Source organism: Cajanus cajan, chromosome 5 (assembly GCF_000230855.2).
Source record: "Cajanus cajan strain Asha chromosome 5, NIPB_CcT2T_4, whole genome shotgun sequence".
NCBI classification, from domain to species: domain Eukaryota; kingdom Viridiplantae; phylum Streptophyta; class Magnoliopsida; order Fabales; family Fabaceae; genus Cajanus; species Cajanus cajan.
The window spans coordinates 71,199,390-71,210,177 of record NC_138521.1 but is presented as its reverse complement, the minus strand read 5'-3'; the positions used below and the strand labels follow the sequence as shown (position 1 = coordinate 71,210,177).

General features: G+C 29.0%; 2 protein-coding genes across 2 annotated transcripts; both read right to left on the bottom strand.

The window, feature by feature from the left end:
• Nucleotides 1-1,207: 1,207 nt before the first annotated feature.
• Nucleotides 1,208-2,751, bottom strand: LOC109809795 (uncharacterized). Its single transcript, XM_020373194.3, has one exon. The coding sequence runs from the start codon at nucleotides 1,838-1,840 to the stop codon at nucleotides 1,379-1,381; it is 462 nt and encodes a 153-aa protein (XP_020228783.1). The 5' UTR covers nucleotides 1,841-2,751; the 3' UTR covers nucleotides 1,208-1,378.
• A 973-nt stretch (nucleotides 2,752-3,724) lies between these two features.
• On the bottom strand, nucleotides 3,725-9,267 carry LOC109809700 (uncharacterized). Its single transcript, XM_020373080.3, has 9 exons — nucleotides 9,040-9,267; nucleotides 8,427-8,488; nucleotides 7,830-7,884; nucleotides 7,242-7,340; nucleotides 6,874-6,960; nucleotides 5,835-5,951; nucleotides 5,136-5,228; nucleotides 4,918-4,948; nucleotides 3,725-4,210 (listed from the first exon to the last, which is right to left on the bottom strand). Exons 1-9 carry the CDS (start codon nucleotides 9,133-9,135, stop codon nucleotides 4,026-4,028), a joined length of 825 nt encoding a protein of 274 aa, XP_020228669.1. The 5' UTR covers nucleotides 9,136-9,267; the 3' UTR covers nucleotides 3,725-4,025.
• Nucleotides 9,268-10,788: the final 1,521 nt, after the last annotated feature.

Sequence of the window (10,788 nt, the reverse complement as noted above, 5' to 3'; positions counted from 1 at the left end):
ATGTAATTTATCTAAATAATTAAGATAATTATAACTAATATATTTTAATTAATATAATTAATGTTATTTTAAGTTAAAGTAATTAATATAATTATTTAATATTAATTAGGATAATTATAACAATATGTGTACTTATTTTTTTTCCTCTGTCAATTTTTTGTCATTTTATTTATTTTATGGTTGACTTCTCTATAAAGATTTGTCATTAATGATAAAAATAAGGGAAAATTTTGAGTAAGTTCATTTTTTCCCTTCATTATATTTTTATTTCTTTTTTCATTTTCTTATTGACCATTTTCACTTCTCTATTTATTTTTCCTTTCACCGCACTTAACATGTTAAATAATTTTACTTTTATTGGGTCTCACTTTTTAGCATTTTACAAATGTGAAACTTTGAAGACAAATATAAGAAGAATTTATAGGTAAATTCATATTATTTATTAATTTTTAAAAATTAGTATTTTAAATTTTATTGAATAATATGAATTTAAATTCATATTATTACTAATTTTTATTACCTTTCCTTTGTGGAGAGTTTTAACATTTTTTTACATTCTATTTATTTTTTGGTTGATTTATTATGCCTTTGATTTTTTTCTTCATATGTATTGATATATAAAAAAGTTTTCATAATTTTGAGTTTCTTTATGTATTTGTTAGTTCATTTTTTTTCGAATTATGAGTTGAGTTATATGGTGAAAAATATTTATTTTCAATTTCTGAATATTGTCTAACATGAGTGACTATATGGTGTAGGAAAAAAAATGATTCTTTTATTAAGTATTTGTGATAATAAAGACAATGCAATGAAAAATAACACAAAACTGTCAAATAAGAGTACAATAATCCAATGAAAAACAAAAGTAATTTTAATTCAACAAATCTTATGAATTGGACATAAACTTTATTTTCATTTCTTGTGGAAAATATTAACTTTAGCTCAGCTTTCACTTATTCTTGAACTTCTGCAAATGATTAGTTATGAATAAATGTTTCTGATGAATCAATCTCCCATGAATTCAAAGAAATATCTATTAAATTAAATTATAACAAACAAAAGTAAGTCACTTACCCTCTACCTTATTTTTTTTAGGAAGATTTTCTTAAATGTTAACAAGTATTGTGAAAATAAAACTTCAAATTCTGATAGAACAACAATATCAACCAATATTATATTTAAATTTTGTCAAAAAGAAACTATACTATAACAAAAACCATATCAATTATGATCAGGAATTTCATTCTTATGTTAGCACAACACATGAAAATGGGAAGGGAGAGGGGGTGGAAGAAAGCCATAATGAAATAAAAAAGCAAGAAACAGAACTTGTATTTCTAACTCATGACAAACAAACTTAAAAAATAAGCTTTGAAATTCAGCAGAAATCTGGCCTTGTTCTCTTACGAACTGATATAGAACCTCTCTGATGATCCCAGAAGATTTTGATCTCAGAAGAATCCCTCAAATCCTCGAGACTAATATACTGCTGCTTAGCCATCCTTAAGGAATGACATCCTGTGTCATGAATCCAAATATAAGGATGGCATGTTTCATCATAGTAATACAATAAGCTCTTCAAACTCCCTCCAACACTGCCACTCCTTCCAGTCCCAGGCATATATGCCTTATATATGCTTTTACATTTCATTCTTTTGGAAGAACCTGGCTTCAATGTGTGAATCTTCTTCAGTATTGATCCCACCCTTATTTGCAGCTCCACTGGTCGATCACTCAGGTTCCATATCCTTGTTCCATACCCTGACCCTTGAGTGTGGTCACGACAACTATCGAAGCAGCCACCAAAAGATAGAAGGCTAAAACCTTGCACTTTCCCCATGTGTTCTTGTGTTATAGAAACTTCACTATGTATATAATATAGCCCTCACATAAATGATGATTTTTGTGATAAAGTCTAGTTACTTTGCAAATCAAGGGGTCTCTAATTCTGAGGCTATGGAATAGGATATTGTGTAGCATTGTCCTTTAGACACCTCACAATAACAGAATCTTGTTTAGCCCTTCCATCAAGGAAGTGATAGGGTCCTTAGACGCCAAGGTTCAACAAGAAGACAGTAGAAAAGTTTATTGGCAGTGACAAAATTATATAAAATTGTTAGAATAGCTTTTTCTTTGTTTCTTTGGGAACGAAAAAGATGCTATTGGAAACAGTAGCACGCATTCAAAGATTCATGATGAGGTCTCATATCATCATGTTGTCTCACCTTTATCGCGAGGTTGGGGTTGCTTTTGATTCAATCCAAGTTGAATAAATAACATTACCCTCGATAAGAAGTGCTTTTCTTTTCTCTTAGCTCTTAACTTTTTACTTTCCTGGGTCAAGTTCTTGACTATATCTTTATTACCCTTCAGAATGAGACAATGAACCTGGTAAGTGGTAAAGTGTATGACCTGAGGCTGTTGGTGTTGGTTGGAACTAGGAAGTAGGAACACAACATATAGATAGGGTGGTTAGTGTTGGTTGTTGCTGCCAGTCATATTCTGTCAAATTTTGTACAAAAATTTTAATATTGTAAATTTCTGTCGATACAAATTTATTTATTTATTTACTTTCTTTCATAGATGTACGATAAACAACCACCACCAAACACTTTTTCCACTATAGAGTTGACTATATGAATAACGATGTCATAGTATTTTGTTAATTATAAACAAATCATTGGTCTTAATTGTTTTGATTTTAGTTCTTCTTAGTCTCCAATCCATATGTACCTCTGACAACTAAACTACCCTACATTTGATCTATTTTCCTTATGAGTGGAAAGAAGAAAAAAGATAGAGGAAAAATATAATATATGACAAATAATGTAATAGGAATTGAACAGAGAAATATAGGTTGGAGGATGAGGTGAAAGAAAGAGAAAGTAGATATATGTTAAGTATTTCTCTTTCTTAACGAGATTTCTGTCTTTCTCTCTCTATATATATATATAAGCTCAAATCAAACCGCACAAATCAAGAATCTCCACACATCAATTTATAGTAAAAAAGAAGAAATAACTAGGGAGGTTAAATCTACATCTAATAGTAACATTAACATCTTTCATTATTCTTTGCTTTATGAGATATAGCTATGAAAACACTAGTCAATATTTACAAAAGTCAATATTTACAAAATTAACATATATAGCATACATAAAGAGTTAGTGTACAAAACAGGCAAAAGTACAGAGGTTGGAGAGATGAATTACATAAGAAAGCTACTTTTATTTGAGAATAAGTAACAAATCTTAATGATTGGCCAAAATTAAAACATAAAAATCATGCATATATATATATATATATATATATATATATATATATATATATGACTTTTTAAGTTGTATGTGATATTTTAATATTTTAATTTTTAATCATTTATATATAATTATATGATTAAAATTTACTCTCCTCACTCCTGAATAAAACTAAAACACTCACTTTATTTATTCCTTGAAAATATGCCAAGAGAACTACGACCTGGGATGGATAACCTAATCTTTAGGATTTTGTTCATTTTATTTCTTATGACTTTAGGATTTTTTTTTCTCTTTAAGATGAAGATATCGTTAATTTGACTAAGAATGAGGAACGAATTTTACCTTTTTAAAGACATTAGAGCTAATTCAGTTGAGCCCACGTATGAGTATATGCAAAGCTCTTCAAATATGTAACACAATTTGAATACATTTTTCATAAATTTCTTCAAAAACGCTTATAAGAGAAAAAAAAAATTTAAAATTAATTTTTTATTAATTAAAATTAACTTATACATAAACTAAATTATAAAGGAGTAATTATGGTTCATCACTTTTCTGCCGTTTGACATATTCAATTACCTCATCTTGATGGTATGATTAACCATTGTCACAGCTACATTTATAATGCCAAACTGTAAAAATAAGCAGCAGCTAGCAGCTACTGCTTAAAAAAAATTAAAAAATAGTAACCCTATCTGCTTTAAGGAAAAAAAAAAAAAAAAAAAAGAGGGGGGGAGGGGGAGAGAAGAATTTACACTCTGGATTTTACTTTTCGTGATTGTCTTCATCCTGGTCTGTCTTAATTATGAGAGGCTGATTTAGATCTACTGAAGGTTCAGTGACAATTGGTAGCTCTGGTGAAGATGCAGTGCCATCCATATCTTCACATTCAGCCAAGGATTTATCTAAAGCAGCCTGGGCAACTTTAGTAACCCATATCATTAGAACCACTGCGCATAGCAGAAAACAATATTTCAGCCAGGCTAATCAAAGAAAACAATGGACTTGAGGGTCTTAACCCAGTTTTCCAAGCTCAAAAATCCCAACTTTCATTTTGGTTTATAATCAACTATAGATTCTCCAATCTAATACTCATGTAGTTATCACCATGTGAAACACATTACGTTACACATTAATTTTAAATAACAATAACAAATTAATCTATGCGAAAATCTTGATTCCTGACATAACTCCCCACATTCTCAAATACAACAACAACCAAGACTTTCGTCCACCACACTCCCAAATATTGTTGAAAATCCAAAGCAATATAAGCATAAACCAACTAAAGAATTGAGGCAATGATTATACATTATGTAATTTGATATAAATGATGGTGGCTATTCGTCATTTGTTTGCCTAAAATCTAAGTCAGTTTCTTTCTGTCTGCCACTCAAAAATTAACAAGCAGCAACATAAACCCAAAAAGTAGAGCCGCTGGACAGAGTACACAAATCTTAAGCTCTAGGCCACTTATCTGAAGCGCTGCAGCCCAGCCATTGCAGCACTGCGCTGGTGACACACAAAGCTACAAAACCTCACATGCAAAAAAAAGTGGAGGAAGACATGCAAGAGCAAGAGGGAGAGAGAGAACAACTTCTGGATAGATCATATAGGTTCCATATTCTATATTAGGTGGGGAAACAACATAACTTACCAGATATCACCAGGCCAGAAATGATCAAAGGCTGCATCCAAAAGAGAAATAAATGTTACATGTGAGATAAAGCTTGCCTATTTGATTCAATCAAGAAGATCAAAAGAGTGCACTCTCCGGGGCCTCTTAGATGTTCATCAGAAAAAAGATAAAGCCAAAGCTTAAAAAGCCCTTAAAAGGCTCATTAATACAAGGAACAAAGAATAGCATCTCTTTACCAAATGAGTCTTTGAGAACTCGCTCCAACCACGTGTCACATCTGATAGATCCTTGAGTGTAGTTCCAACATATACAAGTGCCAGTGTCAATGGCTGCAAGAGTAATAATATTGGAGGTAGTAAGATACAGCTGTAGCTGGAAGTCTGGAAAGCCATCTAGTGAGCTATAATGACACATGGATTATAGTTTATGTTGCAAGCTACACAGTTTTTACAATAAATCCAAAAGAGAAACAAGTACATCGTATATTTAGTTAAGCAAAACTTGTCATAGGGTTAATTACTTGTGGAATGCATTTGTTGATCCAACATTAGCATAATTTCCCTTTAAATCAATTGATCTCATATTTTCAAGATTTTTACATAAATTATTTTAAAGTTAAATGATATCCACTATCCACTACCATGCATGGTGTGCTTTCGATGTGGCGCACTGGCACTACCAACAATCAAAAGGAACAACTTGTATAACCCCAAAGTTGTCATGTTTTTGCATTTATCTTATGCTTATCTTAACCTTAATGAAAACCGTTTAGAAAACCTTTTTTTTTCTTGCTAATAAATAGTATGCAAGAAGTGACTACCACAAAGAAATCCAATTAATTCTCAACAATTTTGAATTTTGTAAAGCATGAAACAGAAATTCATTGTTAAGAGTAAAGCTCCCTACATATAATTGATCAGAGATGAAGAAGATACCATCATTCCTAACCAGGAAGCCAGCGTGTATTCCCCTAATGGAACAGGAGTTACAGACAGGAGGTAATTTAGGAGGCTAAATGGTACAAATGGAGCAAGCCGAAGGAGTAGTGAAATCTGTAAAGACAGTGAAATTAAAACAGTTATTCAGTTGAAAAAAGAACAAAGAAACACAATATAATTAAAATAGGACTAGGCAAAGATCTAGCACAATAATAGCCTTCCTAAGCAATGATTAGTAATTGTCAAGAATTATGTGTTGACTGAGTGACAGATATATTATAAACAGAATCTCATATGAAAAAGGTTGGTTCATGGTGCTTCATTCAGATGGATATTACTCTCCCTTTTTACTGATACAGTCATAGTTCTGTGAAATATTAACCATAACGACTAAAGAGTACTTTTTGTGCAAAGGCCCCATAGGAAAGGTGGGCAAGTGGAGCTAAGCAAATTATCCACCACATGTGGACCACTGCTATTAAAGAAGAGGCATCCACACTACTGATGATTTCTGATTTGGTGTAACACAATAATAGTGAACAACATAAATTTAAATCTGAAAGTATATTTCTTGTCAGTTTTAACAAGGAACCAAACTTCAGAATCACAATTACAGTCATGTTAAAGTATACATAAATGAATTTAATTTATATGCACTTTAGTGTAAAACATTTTTACATAGACATCCAATAGGATTTGATCATTTCACTAAATCATCCTATTCATTAATATGATGTAGAAACAGGGTGAATTCCTATTGGATGTCTGTAAAAATGTTTTACACTGGCTGTGTATAAAAATTAAACTCTACATAATTTTATGACCCACTTGCTTTACCTTGGCCAGATCAGAACAAGAATTCCAAAAGAATATACAAGATAAAAACAAGTGGAGTTAGAAAATAAACATCAAAAGACAGAAATTTAAAAAGTAGTATTTGTTAATGTTAGAGATGTAATAAAATCTTTCATTTTCCTCCACCCAACAGCTTAAGCTATTGGAAGAGAGTTGGTTCATGACAATTAAGTCTACAAACCTTAAAGCCAGATCTCTGAATTGCAATTGTTACTAATCTAAACCGTGGATAATCCTTCAACCTAGAAACAACAAGTGATTTCGCAATCTGCATAAATAGACATATAATTGTATGATTATATAAACTCAGAAAACATATAACATAACTATATCATAATACTCAAACAAGTGGACCAATAAGCAGCACAGTTGGAAGGATGAGAAAATTTCAAGAATAATGAAAAAGAAGAAAGAGAAAAGGATAAAGAGAATGTTGCAGTAATTAAGAAAATCTTAAACTCATAATTTATTAAGAGCAACTAGAAAACTAACTATTTACTTTTTTTAAAATTGAAAACTAGAAATAAATGTGAAACTTCAAAAACTTACAGTTTTACCAAGAAGAAATGCAGCTACAGCACCAACTGTTGCACCAACAGAGTCAGCAATGAAGCCGATTGGAAGGCCGAATAGATAACCACCACCAAGCTGAATGAGGGGTATAAGGTAAGGTGTCACAAAAAATTATTTCTGCCTTTGCTTTATTAAGTTTACTTCTTTAACAGTTACATTGCAAAGGAGATGTAAAGTAACAAGCAAACCGATTATAATGCACACTTTATTATACACTAGAAATTCTAAACGAATCATTTAAGAAATGATGGAGGTGTTTGGAACTTACATCAAACCATGAACACACAAATATATTTTATAGTAACAAAAATAGTATAATGCAACAATGTCACCCAGTTTGTAGAATTTAAACAGCTAAATGATGAACCATGACAAATTCAATTTAAAAATTTACAAATTTTATAAGGTGAGAACTCAATCACAAATACCAATCAATCTTTTAAAGAACAGATCTAAGCGACAACACAGATAGGTCACATGTGTAACACAGGTAGTTGAGAATTCCATTACTCTACAAGAAGCTCGAAAATGTGTGAAGTATTCCAGGGTATCAAAGATTCTTACAGTAAGTACAGCGGCAGGAACTGCCAACACAGTCAAAGGGATGTAAGCAACTATCCTGAAAAGCACTGAACAAACATGAGTTCACAAATCCATGAGTTCAACTCAGCTGTTATCTTGATATTTTAATATGCCCTGTATATGTATAAATATATAATATTCTTTTGGCTAAAATATATTTTTGGAAAAATTTGTACCTGTCTTTTAACTTTTTAAAGATTCGTTTTGTTCCTTTAATTTCAAAATTTGAGTTAATGTTGTCCTTCTAAAACAATGATTATTTTCAATTTTGGGACTCAATTTTAACCTTTTTTTATTGATTCAAGACAACTTTAAGGACCAAATTGAATTTTTCTAATATGATAAAGGATCAAAAGTATATTTTAACCTATTTTTTTCTATAATACTATGAGTAAATAAAATTATCTGATCATAAAAACACATGACAATCTCCTCTAAAGATTACCTTTAAAAATTGCAGTCTAAACTAAAGCCTTTACATGAATAAAAACAAGTATTACGATTGTGAGATTGTAAAAATGCAACAGGAGTTAATTAGCAGGTTAGAATTTTAGTGCTCAAAGAATGAAATTGACTTACAGAGCAAGTGGACCCCATGGCCCAAAATTACGATCAATCCATTCCAATAAGTCCTTCAAAATCTGTAGAGCAAAAGGAGGGTAAAGATTCAAAAATCTCCACGCAACCAGAATGGTTGGAAACGAAAATCCAAATGTGGTGCTTCAGTGCTTATAGAGAAGAATACTATGAAAGTGGCATTGTGACTTGAATACCATATTTCTAAGATGCTATCTTCCATTATTTTCCGGTAATTCACAACTTGAAACAAAATCAAACAAAATCTTCATTTTTCAATGATACTCCTATTCCAAAAATTGTACAAAGTGCTACTTATACTATCCATTGGTCGAAATGGAGTATTCAAATACGAGTTGATAATTTTCCTAGCCCATGTGAGTAATGAGACCATCAATTACTACCAAACCCCATTTCATGAGAGAAGAAAAAGAAGCCGCAGATAAAAAAGTGATTCTAAGCGTGTGTCTAGGAAATTAATCAATTGAACAAAAATGCACTCACCCCATTTCAAGTTTCAACCAAAAGAACTAAAAAGCTTTGCTTATATACATATATATTAAAAAAAAATAGAGGAGTAGATGAACCCAGAAGTGAAATTGAATAAAAAAAGAACCTTGTCAACTGGGAGAGTGAAACAAGCAACAAGAATAGCCGCAACGAGGAGAAGCAGAAGTGTGATGTTGAGAGCAGAGAGGCATGAGAAAGACATGGCGATGGCGGTTCATTCGAATGAGAGTGGAGAGGGTTCAATGATCATGTATGTAAAGCCGTGTCCTTTGATCTTATCTCACACCAAACTAAATTCATAATTCAATCTGCTCTTTAACAATATTCCAGAACAACTCACGCCTTTTGTTTTGCTGCACTTGATACCTCACATTTTCTTTTTTATTTAATTTTTTTTTATTTTCACCGGTCTTCTAATTTGATTTTAGCAGAAGATCAGTCAAATTTAATTAAAGATTATTTTTTATATTTAAATTTTTAAATTAAAAGGTTTAGTTATGTTTTTCACCTCCATATTATTATAATTTTAAAATTTTAATCCTTAAAATTTTAATTTAACAATTATATAATTAAATTTTTTTTATTTTTATAAATTTTAATTAAATAATTTTATTCTCTCAAATTTTATAATTATATAATTTTAGTCATAATTATTAAAATTTTAAACTATTTAAATTATATGTTATAATTTTAATATGATATATATTTATTATTAATAAAATTACTTATATACTTAAATCGCATAACTGGTGTACTTCGAGCGAAAACGATTTTTTTTTTAAAAATGGTAGAAAACTTTCTAACTTTTAATAATATATTTAAAAATGATTATATCATTAAGTTGGTGTATATCTTTAACAAATTACTCTTAAAAGAAAAAATAATAGTCCAATCTCTTTTAATATAATTATAAAAAAATATTTAATATATATGCTTCATTAATATATTTTTTTTAACACTATTAACAAATTAAAAATTATGTGTTGATATAATATATGTATGGCAATTATTAAAATAATTTACAATATCATTAAAGACGTATAATTTCTTCCTACAAAGTAGACTTTATAAAAATAAAGTGATACTTTCATAAACAATTAAATATTTAAGTCAATTCTTATCCTTAATCAATGAATATAGATGTGAAATTATTTAAATTAATAACTTTTTGTGTAATTTTTTATTAAAAAAAATTACAATGTCACTAAAGTAAATGTAAGTTTGGTGTATATATTTAATTATTTAAGAAAAAATTAGAATGAAAAATAATAAGAAAGTTAAACAAGAATAAATATACTTGCATTATTTGGTTAAAAAATGTACTGGCAATTTATTTGATTTAAATAACGATAGCAAGAATTTTATTTTTGTTAATGGAAATTTATAGAAACAATTGTTAATTAATATTTATATTTTTTTTTGTTAACGAGTATTAATATCGTTTAAAGTTATTATTTGTGAAATATTTAGTTTTTAAATATTTGTTTTAACTTAAACAAAATATATAATTATTTATATTTAAGATAATAAATTTTTTTATTCAATACACCGATACACAAGTTAAATTTTTATTATATGTAACTAAAATTTATAATAAATTATATATAAATAAATAAAATATTAAATTCTTTTAATGTATATTTTGAATCATCCTTCAACTAATTAAAAATCTTTTTCATTTTTAATTAAATTCATATTTTATAGTTTAAAAAATCACAAATATCAACTACAAATAATTTATAAAAAAAAATTTGGTTAAAATTTTGGAGAATGTATAATTGTTCATAAATAAATATTATGTTTGAATATATAAATTATATTTAAAATTTATATAAATAAACATTTTAAAGTATAT